Below are 18551 nucleotides of genomic sequence, written 5' to 3'. Positions count from 1 at the left end.
TGGCAGAGAGATTGGGGAGTCCTCAGTATATAAAGTATGTATGTCTGTATATATGTATATGTATGTACCTGTGTGTTAAGTCGTTCAGTTGTGTCCAACTCTTTGTGACCTCATGGACTGTAGCCTGCCAGAGTCGTCTGTTCATAGAATTCTCCAGGCCAGAATACTGGAGTGAGTTGCTATTTTCTTCTTCAGAGAATCTTTCCGACCCAGGGATCGAACCGGACCTCTCACATTGCCGGCAGATTCTCCACGTGTATGTGTATGAAAGTGAAAGTGTCTCAGTTGTGTCTGACCCTTTGTGACCCCATGGAATGGTCCTTGGAATTCTTCAGGCCAGAATACTGGAGTGGGTATCCTATCCCTTCTCCATTGGATCTTCCTGGCCCAGGAATCAAACCGGGGTCTCCTGCATTGCCAGCTGAGCTACCTATGTGTGGGTGGTTTTTTGTTGTTCAGTCGCTAAGTTGTGTGCCTGGGTGTTATGTAGATTATATATGGTACACATTATATAGATACGGCCATAGGACTCATTGAATTTACACTGGATTTACATTGAATGATGAGAGAAAAAAGCTGAGAACAGAACGTTGGGAAACAAGATTTAACAGATAGGTTTATTTAAAAAAAGAGATGTAAGTGAAGGAGGAAAGAGAAATGAGAGATCATGAAACAATAGTCTGAGAATGTCACAAAGAGGTGGAATAGTCAAGAATATTAGCAGAGGTCTACTAAGATGCTTTAAAATGCTCTTTGACAGTCTTTAACTTGTTGGGCAGGAAATGTTAACTACCTTAAGAGATTGTGTTACCCGGTTGGCACACTTAGATGTTTTTGAAATTAACTCCCCACCCCAAATCTATCTATCTGTCTATGTGCAGTTTTTTAGTTTTAAGTGCTCATCACAAATTACTGTTTCACTTATATAATCTCCTCATTTTTAATAGATCTATTTTAATGCCTAAATAGAGGCCAAAGTAAGGGAGGATTATATCAGTTGGTACTTGGTGTGCTGGCAGGATGAACTTAGGAAAGGCTAAGACTTATAACTTCTTTCTGAAATATGTCTTCCTTTTAAAGATAATCCTTTGAAATAGTAACTGAAGAATTAAAACTTACTTTTGTTATTTTGCATTGAAAGGCTCAATTTGTTGACAAGCCTCAAAGCACATTCCATTCTTATTAAATGTTCTATTGGAAGCAAGCTATTTATTTATAGTGTAAAATAATTTTGTATTTATTCTATGGAAGGTAGAGAAGTTGTGTAACTGTGGTGTTTTAATGTTGATACTTGATTAAAAAAAACAAAAACATTGTACCTGTTGTGCTTAGAGAATACCATAACAAATGTATTGACTTTGTCCTTTTATATAATTAGTTCTTTTATTATCTGTCAAAGCAGTGAGCAACAATTAAAGGAAACCATGAAAATATATTTCTTGAAAATTGTTTTTATATAAAGACCCTAGCTGATACTGCTAAAGTGTAAAGTCTCTTGTAAATTGCAAGTTATTTTTTTCTTAAACATTTTAGAAATTACAACTGAAAACTATAGTTTTCTGTTCCCCTTGACCCAAATTTAAAAGTAAATATGGAATTTCCCTGTTGTAGTACCCACTAGAGTTGTAAAGTTTCAACAAAACAAACTATATTGTTTCAAGTCATTAAAGGGATGGGGGAAACTAGGATTTCCAGGAAGTGAAACTAATTTCCAGGTTAGTATATATTTCAATAATATATATTCAATAAAGAATATATTATTTGAATTCTTGGCAATTGTGTTCATAGTACTTATTTCTACTTTCTAGTTAAACCAGTAGTTTAAAAAATCTTTCTAAAACTAAGTTAGTTTTCATTTTTTCTTTGTTCACTTAAACTTCTTGAAGGCTCATAATTTTTTTTAGTACTGAAAGCTCTGCTGTTTTGTGTAAGTGTAGTTTATTCAAAACCAGTTTAAAGTTGTCCAACTTAAAATATCTACTTAATTAGAATCACGTTATAAATGACCTTGGTACTAATATCTTTTGTTTTTGTGAATAAAGTCACTAATGTTAGAAGATTTATCAATAATAATTTTCTATAGCCTTTTTTTTTAAACCCTTTAAATACTGATAGGCTACCTTGAAGGGTATTGTCGACTCTGCTGTGACTTTACAATGTATGACTTCACAATGTAGCTCAAAATTATGCTATGACTTTATAGTGTACGATAGTTCAAAATATTTTAATAAAATATAAAGTAGGAAATTAACACATATTTAAAAGGCCAAGTAGAATAAGCATGTTGAAAACAACATAATTGCATAAATCAAAATACTTTACTGTTTCTCTTATAAGGACTTGAAGTTCTTAAAACAGTCTTGAGGAAAAGTTTAGGTATACAACAGTAAATTAGGCTTCACATTTGTTATAAACATTAGCAATAAGGTTATTTTCAAAGTGCTAGGAAAGCAGTTTATGAAAGATACAAGTAAATGAAAATATGTTATTGTTTTCAAATTTGTTGGCACTAATAAAGGTAAAATAGCATAATAAACTTCATGCCAAATTTAAATAGTGTTTGAACAGTGAATTTTTTGTTTAAATATGTTTTACTAGTTTACCTTTTCAATTTGCAAAATATTGGGAGCGACTTACAGTCTGTGAGTGACACTATCATGACATTAAAGTGGGAAATGACATATAGATAGTTGTTTTTTGTGATGTGCAGTAGTTAATGTTCTTTCAGCTCACCATGAATGCTGATTTAGTGAATACTGACTGTTGTTCTTAGGAAGAATACAGAATTAAGTTCCTGCAAGCCCCTAGTCGCAACACTTGTCAGCTAATCAATATATAACCTTGTTTAAATGACATCTTATTTAATATATGGTGTTGATTCATTAACACTGAACTAACAGGAAACATCTCATGCCTGTACAGAGCTTATCTAACACGTTTTCTCAGTGAGCCACGTCACAGCCTTCATGCACTTAGGAACACTAGACCACCTGTCAGCACTATCTCAGGGATCATTTCAACACAGAATTACCAACAGAAAGCAAAAGATTTGACGCTGAATAGATTGTGAAAAGGAACTGAAACAAGAGAGCTAAACAAGAAAGCAGAGTGATGCCTTGTTTGATCCCAGCTGGGAATGTAAACATTGAGTGACTCAGATTGTTTGCTACTCTCACTGCATGTCTGCAAATGACTGCAAGATCACAGCAAATACTGATTTTAGGGACAAATTAATTTTACCATATAGGTGAGTTTGCAGGTATGGAATCTATGAATATCAGTATTGACTACATGTAAGATGATCGTGGCTGTGTCTTCAACTCTGACCCTTTCTTTCTTTTGTTTTTGTTCTGTGGGTAGTTTGCACCTTCACACAGACTATTTGAAGGAGTTCAGAGGTTAATTGCATCTTGATTTCAGGATACATTTTTGGTTTAAACATCTCAGTTAATTTTGAGCTCAAATATCCTATTCTCTACTTCAGATAAAAATGTTACTTGATTAAATTTTTATTTTAAGGGGTCATTATTACTTAGATTAGGACTAAACAAAGGATTTACTTTATAGTTACTTGGTTAATTGAATGAACAATAAACAAATCTTTGAAACACTAGGTCATCTCTCAGCACTTGGATTCCAAGGAGTTTAGCCTAGGCTCCTTCAATTCTTAACATCCTAGTCTTAAGTTATAAAGCGTAATTTATTTTGATAGTTTTTTTTCATTGATTTTGATCTCTACTCCTACTCTAACTCAGTACACTGATGCAGAAACTTAATCTTAGTGTTCAGTAATTCCAAGTTGAAACATTCATTTCATGATTTCTGCTTTCTCCTTCCTCCTCCTCCTGGGCATGGCATCTAAGTTATGAGGGGATAAGGTGGCATTGTTGTCTGGTTAGTGGTTGGCATGTGAAGACAGTAGCAGCCCTGAGATGTGCATCGTCCTCTCTGGTCTCACCCTACATGTTGCGATCTGCTGAGAAGTCTGCATACCTGTCTGTCCTCAGCTCTGTGACCACTACTTTATTCAGCATTGCCTCCAGCATCACACCTTAAAGGCCCTTTAGGGCCACTGTTCTCCCAGCCAGCTTCAGCATTTTCCTGTGCAAAACAAGGGCCACCTCAGTCTCCTGGACCATCTCAGGCTGTACATCTAAATTGGTGGTGATAGTCTTTGTTTTAAAATTATGCTTTTAGTAATAAACAGACCCCATGTGTTTCATACATCTCTAAAGTTATCCTTTTGGAAATAATAAAATTTATTACACTACTGTTGTGTTCCATTTGTCACAAATATATATGTTTTTGTCTATTAAAGTTTTTCTTCTTAATCGAAATCTGTAGGCATTGATTTGGAGTATTAAAAATGTACATGTGTTGAATTTCAGTACTACTTTTTTGCTGAGTTAAAATTGACATATAACATATTAGTTTCAGGTGTAAAACATAGTAATTCGATATTTGTATATATTGAGAAATGATCCCACAGTAAGTCTAGTTTAAATAATCATCCCCATACATACTTACATATTTTTTTCTTGTGATATGATAAGAACTTTAAAGATCAACTCTCTTATCAATACTACTTTTAATATGTTATAGGGGTTAAGGAATAAACCAAAGAAAACAGCCCATGTGAAACCAGACCTCATAGATGTTGATCTTGTAAGAGGTGAGTCTTGAATAACCAAATATTTAATGAAATTAGAAATTGTCCTCGAAGGAACAGCGTTCAGAATGGGTTAGATGTATATATTTGTAGGAATAAAAGCAATGTGAGGCTAAATGAAGTTAGAAGTAGTATTAAAAAAGAGAGAGTGGAGACCTTTAAATACCATTGACTAGTCTTTTCTCTCACTAAAAATCATTCCAGTTAATAAGTGTGAAAGAAAAGCAGCTCATATTTGCTTAGCAAACTATGAAGCTTGTTATAAACATTAAAGTGGTATTTTTAATTCCTAACTGAAACTGACATTTGAAAATTGTCTTGTATTTATAAAATATCTAGGAGAAATATTGCTCCTATTTCAGTTAAAAATAGTTCTTTTCAAAGTATCTGAGTCAATATGATGGCATGTGTGATGTTTTAAAAAATGTTTCCTACCCACAATTGGACAGTTGACACCCATAGTGCAAAAGAAATAATAGGTCGTATTGTTCTTCAGATGTTGAAATTTTTTTCTTTAGGGAAATTAAAAAATAATAAACGTTGTCTTTCATTTTGCATTACTTTTCTTAGGGTCTGCATTTGCTAAGGCAAAACCTGAAAGTCCATGGACTTCTTTGACTAGAAAGGGAATTGTTCGAGTTGTATTTTTTCCCTTTTTCTTCCGGTGGTGGTTACAAGTAACATCAAAAGTCATCTTTTTCTGGCTTCTAGTCCTTTATCTTCTTCAAGGTACAACTAAATGAAGGAAATGCATTTTGCTTTTAACTTTCAGCATGTTTTCTTTTTGGTTAGGATTAGTAAGGCTTTGTTATTTTTAAAATATACTACTACTGAGTATGGAAAAAAATTTATTGTGATGCTTCATTTAATAAGACACAAATAGTTTGGGATTAAAAATATTTAAGGAAGCAAAGTAATTATTTTCCAAAATAATTTTATGATAATTTGACTGTGTGGGTTGCTAAAGAAAAATACAAATTGAGAGGATTTTTAAAAATTACAGAATCTCTTCTAAATGTACGCATACATATATGGACACGTGAGTCTTTTTTTATGAAGCCTTAGGGTTCATTCTTCCTTTCTCAGCAGTGTTCTTTTTTTCTCCTTAACCACTGTGTTCTGAGACTATCCTCATTCTGTGTTAAAATTCTGTGTACCATGTACTGTTCTAAGAGCTTGTCAGAGATGCTGATTTAATACAACCATCCAGTGAAGCATGGGTACTATTAGTATGCCTAGCCTATAGACATGGGACCTGAAGGACCTGCAGGTCCAAAGTTACATACTCAGCAAGTGTGGCGGTCCAGGTTCGCGTCTAAGCAGTCTGACTTCAGAACCACATGCCTAACAGCTCTGTAACGCGGCATCCTGGCACAGCAATTCCCGTGCACAGTCACAGCAGCGGTATACAGTGCAAAATGCACAACACTCTAGAGCATTTACAGCCTCAAAGAAGAAATTGCTCACATTTCTATCACTCTAACAAAGCAACAGTTTTAATTTGGTTGATACCCTTTTAGTGTTTTTAATATCTCTCTTTTTTTTTTAAACACAATTGTAATCCTGAGGGGCTTCCCTCATGGCTCAGCTGGTAAAGAATCCGCTTGCAATGTGGGAGACTTGGGTTCGATCCCTGGGTTGGGAAGATCCCCTGGAGAAGGGAAAGGCTACCCACTCAAGTATTCTGGCCTGGAGAACTCCATGGATTGTACAGTCCATGGGGTCGCAAAGAGCTGACATGACTGAGCGACTTTCACTTTCTTTCTATCAAAAAACACTAATTAAAAGATATCTTTTAAGTAAATGAAAACAATAAAAACAAGACTTATTTCGGTTATTTAAGCTTGTGTATATCTTATATATTTAAGAGGGAGTGAACTTGAAGTTATTCTCCAATGTTTTCTAGTTTACCTATAGGAGAACACTTTCCATGGTCAGAAATTGCAATTGCTTATTAGAGTAATAATTAATCAGTATCATTCATTGTAACTACTGTGCCTTGTACTTTTATGATATTATTGCTTTATTGTATTTGAGGACAAACAAGTTTCCAGTGTAATTAGAAGGCTGTATATTGTGGCTGAAATTGACATATCGGCTTGCCTAAATTAAATAGGGAGCATAGCTTAGATCAAGCATGAAAAACAGATATTTTTCAGTTCCAAACCGAAATTTAATGTTATTAGTGTTTATAAGTGTTGGCCACTGAAATCTTCTCTGGTAAAGCTTAATTTAGAAAGTGCCTTAACCTGTTTCAGGTCACACAGCCAATGACAAAGCCATGATAAGACAAACCCTCAGCAATCTGAGTGCCTTTAGAAACCCCTGTGCTTCTGCCTCTTTGCATATTGAGCAGAGTATAGCGCTCTGAATTATGTCCTCATTCTCTATCCCACCTTCTTGTCCTGAAGAGTAGAAAGAATCATGTGTAGTCAGACTGGGTTTTACATAGCTACAGTTTTTCACTTCAGTCACATGCCTTTTAAGTATCTCAACTATGTATTTTCAGCTTCATCCTACTTATTGCTTATGTCATTTCTCTCCTAAATCACTGCCGAGAGCCCTTTATGTCTTTTACTTTCTGTCCATTTACCTTTTGGGCTTCTCTGGTGGCTTGGTGATAAAGAATCCACCTGCCTTTCAGGGGACATGGGTTTAATCTCTAGGTCAGGAAGATCCCCTGGAGAAAGAAATGGCAATCCACTCCAGTATTCTTGCCTGGGAAATCCCACTGGACAGAGGATCCTGGGGGGCTACAGTCCATGGGGTCACGAAAGAGTCAGACACGACTTAGTGACTAAACATACACACACACACACATTTACCTTTTACATTACAAATCTTAACCAGCCACTCAAGTTCTAAATCTTAATTATCATTGCTTTCAAGATAAAGAGCCAGTTTTTCAGTCAGTCTCTTAAATTTCTCAACTGTAACCAGACTAAACTGGTTCTGTGCTGTTTCTTAAACGTTCTGTGCCTTTTTTGGTAACCTGTATGTTTGGGGGTAACTCTTTTTGCCTGTGTAGCCCTTTCCCCTTTTATTTACTTACTCCACTACTTATTCTGCGAGTTAATTAACTTTTGAGAATTAGGCATTAGAATTCCTTCATACCTCTCCACTTTACATATCTGTTTTTATGTGTCATAGATATTCTGTTAGTCTACTCAGGCTGCTATAATAAAATACTACAGACTGAGTGGCTTAAACAATAGAAATTTATATTCTCATAGTTATGGAAGCTGGAAGTCTAAGATCAAGGTGCTCTTAGGGTTGGTGTCTGTTGGAGGTTTCTTTTCTTGTCTTGTAGATGGCTGCCTTCTTGCAGTATCCTCACATGGCCTTTATTCTGTGCATGAGCACCAGAGATTTCTGGTACCTCTAGCTCTTATAGGAGCACTGGTCCTTTTGGATTAAGGTCCTACTTTTATGATTTTATTTAACCTTCATTACATCACATAGGCCCTATCTGTTAAGATAATCATGTTGGGGGTCAGACTTTAAAATACGGATTGAGGGTGGAGGGCACAATTCAGTTCATTACAGGGGTTTTAATTATTTCTTTATATGTCCTCCTTTTCCTTTAAGGAGGGGGTGTCTGTGATCTTACCAGGAATGCCTTTAGATTTATATGTATCTAGTTTTCATTGCAATGTTAAGGTGTGTACTTTAGAGACCACGCTGCCTGTTACTTTGTTCCAAGAGTTTCTTTCTGAATGGCATGATTAGCCAGGGGCAAAGAAGTCTTGAAGACCTTGTCTGAAGTAACTTTTATACTCATTTAAATTTAGAAAAATAATCTGGCACAGAACAATGTTAGAACAGTTTTTAAAGTTTTTTTTTCAAAGTTTTGAGGACATGACTGTCTGATCTGTAACGAAGTGTATTTCCTTTCCCTTCCTGTAGTTGCCGCAATAGTGTTGTTCTGTTCCGCTTCTGGCCCACATAGCATACCTCTGACGGAGGTGACTGAGCCCGTATGGCTGATGCTGCTCCTGGGAACTGTGCACTGCCAGATCGTCTCAACAAGGACACCCAAACCTCCCCTAAGCACAGGGGGTAAAAGGAGAAGGTACTGTCTCTTGAAAAGTGATCTTTCTGTAGATTTCTGTAATTTGAATCCAGTATTGTTCTTGACTTGAATGAAATGGTATCTTGAAACAGTGAGCTTCAGTCAGAATCAGCTATTGAATAATTTAGTTTCTTTTATGTGCTTCAGAGCCATTTTGAGACCCATACCTGTTTGTTTTTGTTTTCTTTCTTGAAGCTCATTGCTCAGGCACATGATATCAATGTAGGGAATATATGTTAGTTGGAATTGCTAATAATTTCCACCATTACAGAACCTTGTACTGAAAAGGTGCTTTGGCAAAAACAAAAGTCAAGGAAGTTTTTTAGCTAAATTCCATTTATTATATGTCATTTGAAGCTGTTTAATATTTCCCTTTGATTAAGTAAGCGTAGCAAGTCTCACTGGCCACTTAGCACAATGAAGTTCTGTTTTAAGGGTCTTTGGGAACAATTTCTCTTTTGAATATTGTTGCTAAGAGATTGTGACATTTGCTGTTTTGGAGTATTGATTTAAGCTCTTTATTAAAAAAAATAAATAATACCTAATTAGATAAGTAGCACTGCTGAACAGATAGATTATAAATCTCTCCAATTTGAATTTTCTTTTCATCTGCAAATAAGTGGCATTCCAATAGGGAAGGGGTACTTTTGTAAATAACCTGCCTAGTGCTGTCCTTACAACCTAGTGTCCACTGACTTGTCAGTATGAGCAAGAAACAATAACTTAACATTTATAGAAACTGGTCTTGAATATGTACTTAATATTTGGCATAACTTTTATGCATCAGCCTGAATTTTACTGTGTATTAGAGTTCCTTTGTTATTATGTTTTCTGAATTTTTTAATATATTGTCAAGAAAGTGGTTATTAAATTTTAAAGTTACCTTCCACTCTTAATCTCTTCTAATGAAGGAAATTAAGAAAAGCAGCCCATTTGGAAGTACATAGGGAAGGAGATGGTTCTAGTACCACAGATAACACACAGGAGGGAGCGGTTCAGAGCCCCGGTACAAGCACCTCTTACAGTGTTGGCGCTGTCTTCAGAGATCTCTGGCATGCTGCTTTCTTTTTATCAGGGTTTGTATTTATTCAAGACTTCCTATGGCTTAGAAATGCACTGTCCCTTTTTTGGCACTACAATCTTAATGAGTACTAATGATTTTGAATATGACAGTCCTAGTGTGGATTTTATTTTTATAAATTATAAAGCTATATATAATGGAAAAAATAGAGCCCATAAAATTCACTCTGAGATATACATATATATGTAAATGTATATTTATGTGAATATGTATATATGTAAATATGTATATTTATGTAAATGTAAATATACATTTACATATATATATAAATATATCTGTATGAGAATGAATATATACTATTAAAGTATATTTAGTATTTATCTTAGTTTCTTTTGTGATTTCTCAGGACTATTTTATTTCTATTAAATTGCTTATTTAATCTTCATCAGCACTATAGGACAAATTGGCTTTGTTAATATAGCATGTGAGTTGTATGACATTTTTAAAAATTTGCCTCAATTACATAAAATTGTCTGAAATAAAACGTATAGGTATATGTATTGTTACTTGAAAGAATAAAATATATACTATAATACCAGATTCTGTTTTGTGATGAAAATTGCTAAGTTAATAAGTCAAGAAAAGGGATACTGCAAGTAACTTATTTTCAGTCACTTCTGGTAACTTCTCTGCTAGTATCATTGTTTTATCAATTTGTGATTGTGTTCTTGTGATAAAGTTTATCATGCACTATATAATTATAGTGCATATATTAATCATATAATTAACCAGTTATATCCTGGGAATATTCTTACTGATAGTAATTTGGGGAGAAATTTTCACAAATTTTAATAATTTGCAGTAATGTGGCATTAAGTTGATTCTCTGACTTTTCAACCACTTAGTCTTCTAGAAAATACATATTTTATATCAGTTCACTTCAGTTGCTCAGTCGTCTGACTCTTTGACACCCCATGGACTGTAGCATGCCAGGCTTCCCTGTCCATCACCAAGTCCCGGAGCTTACTCACTCATGTCCATTGAGTCAGTGATGCCATCCAACCACCTCATCCTCTGTCGTCCCCTTCTCCTCGTGCCTTCAATCTTCCCCAACATCAAGGTCTTTTCTAATGAGTCAGCTCTTCGCATCAGGTGGTGAAAGTATTGGAGCTTCAGCATCAGTCCTTCCAGTGAATGTTCAGGATTGATTTCTTTTAGGATTGGCTAGTTAGATCTCCTTGCAGTTCAAAAGACTCTCCAGAGACTTCTCCAACACCACAGTTCAAAAGCATCAATTCTTCAGCAGTTAGCCTTCTTTATAATCCAACTCTCACATCCATACATGACTACTGGAAAAACCATAGCTTTGACTATATGGACTTTTGTTGGTAAATTAATGTCTCTACTTTTGAATATGCTGTCTAAGTTGGTCATAGCTTTTCTTCCAAGGAGCAAATGTCTTTTCATTGCATGACTGCAGTCACCATCTGCAGTGATTTTAGAGGCCCCCAGAAATAAAGTCTGTCACTGTTTCCATTGTTTCCCCATCTATTTGCAGTGAAGTGATGGGACCGGATGCCATGATCTTAGTTTTCTGAATGTTGAGTTTTAAGACAGCATTTTCACTCTCTTTCAATTTCATCTAGAGGCTGTTTAGGTTTTCTTCATTTTCGGTCCTAAAGGTGTTATCATCTGCATATCTGAGGTTATTGATATTTCTTCCGGCAGTCTTGATTCCAGCTTGTGCTTCAGCCAGCCTGGCATTTCCCATGATGTATTCTGCATATAAGTTAAATAACCAGGGTGACAATACGCAGCCTTGATGTACTCCTTTCACAATTTGGAACCAGTCTGTTGTTGCATGTCTTGTTGCTTCTTGATCCGCATACAGGCTTCTCAGGAGGCAGGTAAAGTGGTCTGGGATTCCCATCCCCTTAAGAATTTTCCACAGTTTATTGTGGTCCACATAATCAAAGGCTTTAGCGTAGTCACTGAACAGATGTTTTTCTGGAACTCTTGCTTTCTTCATGATGTTGGCAATTTGATCTCTGGTTCCTCTGCCTTTTCTACATCCAGCTTCAACATCTGGAAGTTCTCAGTTCATGTATTTTTGAAGCCTAGCTTGGAGAATTTTAGGAATATAAATAAATATCTCTTAATTTCTGACAGTGAAAATATGATAGTTTTATCACTGTAGAGTCAAGTTTTTAAATGTTTCTCAGGACTTTTTGTAAGCAAGTATCAGTGGCATAGTAGATGTGTTTTGCTTTGATGGGATCATTTAGATATTTTGGTCATTTGAAACTGGTGTTGTATTATTGTGTAGTATTCAGAATCCTCCTGACTTAGTCAATTCGTGCCTTTAGAATTCTGCCATGTTTCTCTAGTCAAATGAGTTCCAGAATTTAATTTTCATCTTTTGGGGCTGTACCATGACTTTGACTGCTAGTTATTGATATTATGATGGCTAAATCCCTTTGGATTTATTCCCTTTAATCATGACAACTGTAATCTGACTGTTTTTAAAGAAGCACTGCTTTGAACTGTCTCATTTGGGATGGTTTGCCAGCATATGAATGAGACTGTTTTAAATACTGGGTATAAAAAGATCTTAAGAAAAATGTTAATTTCAAAAGTTCTAAACCGAGTTCTGGAATCTTGATGATGTCTTGGTCTTTCAGGCTTTGATAGGACTCAGAGTGCTTAAACTGAAATACCGACCAAGACTTAAAATTGTTTCCGGTGATAACAAGTTGAATTAGCATAACTGATGGAAAAATAAATGCATAATTACACAAATATCTAAGCTCTGTGTTTGGCGAGTTGATGGTTTTCTGGATGGTATGATGAAAACTGTATTTTTAATACCCTGTATTTATGTTCAGTTCAGTCACTCAGTCGTGTTGAATATTTGCGACCCCATGAATCGCAGCATGCCAGGCCTCCCTGTCCATTACCAACTCCCGGAGTTCACCCAAACTCATGTCCATCGAGTTGGTGATGCCATCCAGCCATCTCATCCTCTCTTGACCCCTTGTCCTCCTGCCCCCAATCCCTCCCAGCATCAGGGTCTTTTTCAGTGAGTCAGCTCTTCGCATGAGGTGGCCAAAGTACTGGAGTTTCAGCTTCAGCGTCATTCCTTCCAATGAATGTCCAGGACTGATCTCCTTTAGGATGGACTGTTTGGACCTCTTTGCAGTCCAAGGGACTCTCAAGACTCTTCTCCAACACCACAGTTCAAAAGCATCAGTTCTTCAGCGCTCAGCTTTCTTTATAGTCCGACTCTCACATCCATACATGACTCTTGGAAAAACCATAGCCTTGATTAGACGGACCTTCGTTGGCAAAGTTATGTTTCTGCTTTTGAATATGCTCTCTAGGTTGGGTTACTACTTTCCTTCCAAGGAGTAAGCGTCTTTTAATTTCATGGCTGCAATCACCATCTGCAGTGATTTTGGACCCCAAAATAATAACGTCTGACACTGTTTCCACTGTTTCCCCATCTATTTCCCATGAAGTGATGGGACCAGATGCCATGATCTTCGTTTTCTGAATGTTGAGCTTTAAGCCAACTTTTTCACTCTGCTCTTTCACTTTCATCAAGAGGCTTTTTAGTTCCTCTTCACTTTCTACCATAAGGGTGGTGTCATCTGCATTTCTGAGGTTATTGATATTTCTCCCGGCAATCTTGATTCCAGCTTGTGCTTCCTTGACATACTCCTTTTCCTATTTGGAACCAGTCTGTTGTTCCATGTCCAGTTCTAACTGTTGCTTCCTGACCTGCATATAGGTTTCTCAAGAGGCCGGTCAGGTAGTCTGGTATTCCCATCTCTTGAAGAATTTTCGATAGTTTATTGTGATCCACACAGTCAAAGGCTTTGGCATAGTCAATAAAGCAGAAATAGATGTTTTTCTGGAACCCTCTTGCTTTTTCCATGATCCAGCAATGTTGGCAATTTGATCTCTGGTTCCTCTGCCTTATCTAAAACCAGCTTGAACATCTGGGAGTTCACGGTTCACGTATTGCTGAAGCCTGGCTTGGAGAATTTTGAGCGTTCATTTACTAGCGTGTGAGATGAGTGCAATTGTGCGGTAGTTTGAGCATTCTTTGGCATTGCTTTTCTTTGGGATTGGAATAAAAACTGATCTTTTCCAGTCCTGTGGTCACTGCTGAGTTTTCCATATTTGCTGGCATATTGAGTGCAGCACTTTCACAGCATCATCTTTCAGGATTTGAAATAGCTCAACTGGAATTCCATCACCTCCACTAGCTTTGTTCATAGTGATGCTTTCTAAGGCCCACTTGACTTCACATTCCAGTATGTCTGGCTCTAGGTGAGTGATCACACCATCGTGATTATTTGGGTCGTGAAGCTCTTTTTTGCACAGTTCTCCTGTGTATTCTTGCCACCTCTTCTTAATATCTTCTGCTTCTGTTAGGTCCATACCATTTCTGTCCTTGATTGAGCCCATCTTTGCATGAAATGTTCCCTTGGTGTCTCTAATTTTCTTGAAGAGATTTCTAGTCTTTCCCATTCTGTTGTTTTCCTCTATTTCCTAAGGCTTTCTTATCTCTCCTTGCTATTCTTTGGAACTCTGCATTCTAATGGGAATATCTTTCCTTTTCTTCTTCGCTTTTCGCATCTCTTCTTTTCACATCTCTTCTTTTCACAGCTATTTGTAAGGCCTCATCAGAGAGCCATTTTGCTGTTTTGCATTTCTTTTCCATGGGGATGGTCTTGATCCCTGTCTCCTGTACAAAGTCAGGAACTTCCGTCCATAGTTCATCAGGCACTCTGTGTATCAGATCTAGTCCCTTAAATCTGTTTCTCAGTTCCACTGTATAATCATAAGGGATTTGATTTAGGTCATACCTGAATGGTCTAGTGGTTTTCCCTACTTTCTCCAATTTAATTCTGAATTTGGCAATAAGGAGTTCATGATCTGAGCCACAGTCAGCTCACTAGGCACTACTTATTAATGTCATTTCTGAGTATATTACATTTTCAAGATAAAACTTTTTAAAGTAAGGCATAATATTTCTCATTTGAAAAGATTTGGGAATTATTGTAAAGGAATTCTGTAAACCTGAGAAAACTGAGCCAGACAAAATATCAATTCGAAAAGATACACAAATCAGTTGTATTTCCTAAGGACTTAGCACTTTATTATCAGTTAGTTATAGTCTCAAATTAGCATAATTATAGAAAGAGTAAATATGAAGAATTGCATCTAGATTGTACATCTCTTCAGCACAGTACCTGTTTCAAAATTCAGATAGTTCCTAAATTCTTTCATGTCCTTTAATAATTCATTTGTCTCTCACAATATCATTAAAACAAAAGCATTTGGAATTATGCTTTTGAGTAAAAAAAGTAATTATATAAATTGAATTGGTAAGTTAGAGACAGTAGAATAAAATCAGGTTTCGTGTTAACTCCTCTGTGTAACTGACCTACCTTGAAGTGTTCTGTTTAGCTTCCATATTTACTGTTTTTAACACCAAAGTGAAAATTAAAGTTTTAATAAATTGATTTTCTTCACATAATGGAGTATATTGCATAGTGTAAGTAGTATGCAGTTCCGCCAGAAATTTTAGATAACAGGGATTAAAACTTGGCTTTTACTGACTGTAGTTTATAATTCAGTTGTTTAAGCTGTTGACTGGGTGAAGCTATGTTGCATGTGTTCCACAGAGAAGGATGAAGACCATGTAAAAGCCAGTGTATTCTGGCTTTTTCCAGATTTTTAAGACTATCTTATGGACACAACTAGATAACTTATTAAATTTGCTAGCGTCACTGTATTTAGGGTTGGATTGATCCTGGAAAGATTACAGGTACTATAAATAATTTGGCACACCTCTCAAACTTATTTGTGATAGAGGATACCTAGAGAAACATAGGGTCCCCAGAGTCTTTGAAAGGGGTATGTTAGCATATAATCATGGTGTAGTCATAGATCCAGATAGCAGTGATGGTTGTAATAGGCTCCTGTGTCATTTTCTTATATCTGAGATTTTATGCATTTTGTTTCTATAACTTTCTCTCCCCCTTGATTCCTAACCATGTGCAGATGAGAGCAGGACCAGAAATTTCATACTGTATTCTAGAGCAGAGTTACCTGCTGCTGTTAACTTTTTCCCTAGCATGTCTAATGTCCTCTAGTACCAAAAGCATGATCTTCAGTTGGCTCAGTTTATATAGCTCTGAACAGTTTTGAGAGCACCAAAAAAATACTTCCAACATTTTTTTCCATAGCAGTACAGAGTATTCTGAGTGTTCTTGATAACCTGACTAGGTTTTTAAATATAGAAACACACTAATTCTCATGTTTGGCATAGTAGATTGGATAAGCTAAGTAGTTCTTTAAAAGTTGTGTTAACTTTTTGGCCAAAGTTTCAATGTGAAAAAATTTAGTTTCATCATTTATTTATGGTGTAGATTGTACATGTACATGTACAAAATTTACTTACATTTTTTTCAGAAAAGAACTAACTTGTCTCCCACTGTGTCTCAAAGAGGAACTAAGGCAGTTAAAGTCATGTCCTCCTAAGATATTTTTGACATAGAGTTACCTCCTTTGAACGTCAAGCATGATACTCCAAAGAAAGTATTACACAGTTCATGCCTTCCAAAAGTGTTTATTAGTTATTAGTCCCTTTATAAGCCATGACCATGGCAATAAAGTTGGACATTCTGTCATTGCACATGCTTTTTGTTCAAAATCCAATGCAGCAATATTTAAATGCTGAACCACTATGTTGTTAACAGCTTAAGCTAAAATAATATTGTATATCAACAGTGCTTCAGTTAAAAAAGGCCAAATGCAAGAAATACCACTTCTGTTGTAGAGTAAGTAAAATCAGTATAGACTTGTATATCTCCTTTTTTAAGATACTGCTGACCTCACTGCCCATTGTTAACTCTGGTTTTATTAGGTGACTGTATTATATGCATTAAATATAGCTATCAAAAGGTAAGATCTTTTTGTAAATAATAGTAAAAAGCACCATTTCTTTCTATACTGTAGGGTTTTAATTCCTAACTAGCTTCCTTCTACCTTACTTTTTGTTTTTGGTAGAAAAAGATGATTTAGATACAGGTGTTTATTTTAAAATCAATGTGCTATTAATATTGACAAAAAATAAAAAATAAACTGACTAAATTATCTCCTGTAAAAGAGGGAATTCTAGTAAATGATCCCCCCAAAAAAAGAAAAAGGAAGAAAATCAAAATGATATTTAACTCCCTTCAGTTTATTTTTTAGCATATTTTAAAGTTGTCTTAAGTAGAAGTCACTTCCCTTAAAAAAAATATATTCTAAGTAGAATTTCACAGTTATCTATTTTTTAAAACTGAATGTCACTCCCACTGTCTTTCCCTAACGGTTTTATTCTCTTCTATGAAGAAATGGGAGGAATTCCTTAAAATCTCAGTCTTGGTAATCTGTGTTCCTTTTGAGAAATTATTACTCTGTGAAGTTCTTACTTTCAGCTATTGATGACAATATCAATGATACAGCAATCAGTGATAAAATTAAACCTTGCCTGGAGGTTTAACCTCTTTAACTTACATTTTGACCTTCTTTAACCTACATGTTTTTTTGAACTTAGCTCTCCTACATTTTCTCCTTCCTGCATTTCTCCTATGTTAAAATCTAAAGTAATAAGTTTGTACTTTTAAAAATGTATAATTTTACTTTGAAACAATTTTAACAATTGTTATTTAACAGAAAAGTTGAGAGAACAGTGCAAAGAAAATAACAGTGTTATTTTTCACCCAGAGACCCAGTTCAATTCTGTTAATTGTCCCTATTAATATCTTTTACAGGAAAAGGATCTAATCTGGGATTGTATCCCACACTCAGGGGTCATGTCCTTTTAGTCTCCTTCACTCTGGGACAGACTTCAGTCTTGCCTGAAGTTTCCTGTTTTTCACAGTTTGGAAGATACAGGGCAGTCACTTAGTAGAATGTCCCTTAATGTGGGTTTGTGTCAGTGGTTTTCTGCGTCTAATTCCAGGTGACTCATGAGAGCTCAGTGTATATCTCTTCCCTGTGCTGTCTTCAGCGTCATCAGTGGTACTTGAAATTGATCATGGTAGGATTATCTACACCATGGAAATCAGAAAACACTACAGACAAGGACTTTTTACACCTGGATAGCTGGTTGTTCAACATTTAGCAGCACACCACTGAGTTAGTTGTGTGATATTTCTTCATATTCCAGTTGCGCATTTTTGGTAGGAATATCATTGTGTACTATGAGATGGCAAACAGCGTAGATTGTTCCTCACTAGTGATATTTATATGAATCACTTGATTAAGATAGTGTCTGCTAAATTTCTGGAGAAGGAAATGGCAACCCACTCCAGTGGTCTTGCCTGGAGAATCCCAGAGACGGTGGAGCCTGGTGGGCTGCCATCTGTGGGGTTGCACAGAGTCAGACATGACTGAAGTGACTTAGTAGCAGCAGCAGTTAAATTTCTCCACTGTAAATTTATATACTTTTCCTCTGTAGTCAATAGATACCCTGTGTAGAGATACATTAACTGTAAAAATGACCTGTTTCTGATCCCACTTTCACTTTCTAGTTTTAGCATCCATTGATGATTCTTGCTTGAATTATGGTAGTTGCCAAATGGTAATTTTTCTAACTACATCATTTCCCTCTACATTTATTATTTGGCATTGACTTTAAGGAAGAGCTTTCCCTTAATTGTTTACTTAGAGATTTTTATTTTTTCAATTTATTATTGTCATTTTTTATTTGGATGATTAGATTGGCT

The 18551-nt window shown here is 35.8% G+C and overlaps 1 protein-coding gene across 8 annotated transcripts in view; it reads left to right on the top strand.

Annotated features, from left to right (window-relative positions):
- The window catches only part of PHTF2 (putative homeodomain transcription factor 2), a 139921-nt gene that overhangs the window by 85786 nt on the left and 35584 nt on the right, over positions 1–18551 (top strand). For all 8 annotated transcript variants that reach the window (XM_040260747.1, XM_040260745.1, XM_040260746.1 and 5 more), the window contains 4 exons: positions 4603–4672; positions 5240–5398; positions 8576–8741; positions 9653–9817. In XM_040260747.1, the coding sequence (XP_040116681.1) occupies positions 4603–4672; positions 5240–5398; positions 8576–8741; positions 9653–9817 (560 nt within the window). The remainder of the gene's footprint in view (positions 1–4602; positions 4673–5239; positions 5399–8575; positions 8742–9652; positions 9818–18551) is intronic.

Source organism: Oryx dammah, unplaced genomic scaffold, assembly GCF_014754425.2.
Source record: "Oryx dammah isolate SB20612 unplaced genomic scaffold, SCBI_Odam_1.1 HiC_scaffold_18, whole genome shotgun sequence".
NCBI classification, from domain to species: domain Eukaryota; kingdom Metazoa; phylum Chordata; class Mammalia; order Artiodactyla; family Bovidae; genus Oryx; species Oryx dammah.
The sequence above is the reverse complement of the archived record's forward strand: the minus strand, read 5'-3'. Positions and strand labels throughout refer to the sequence as shown.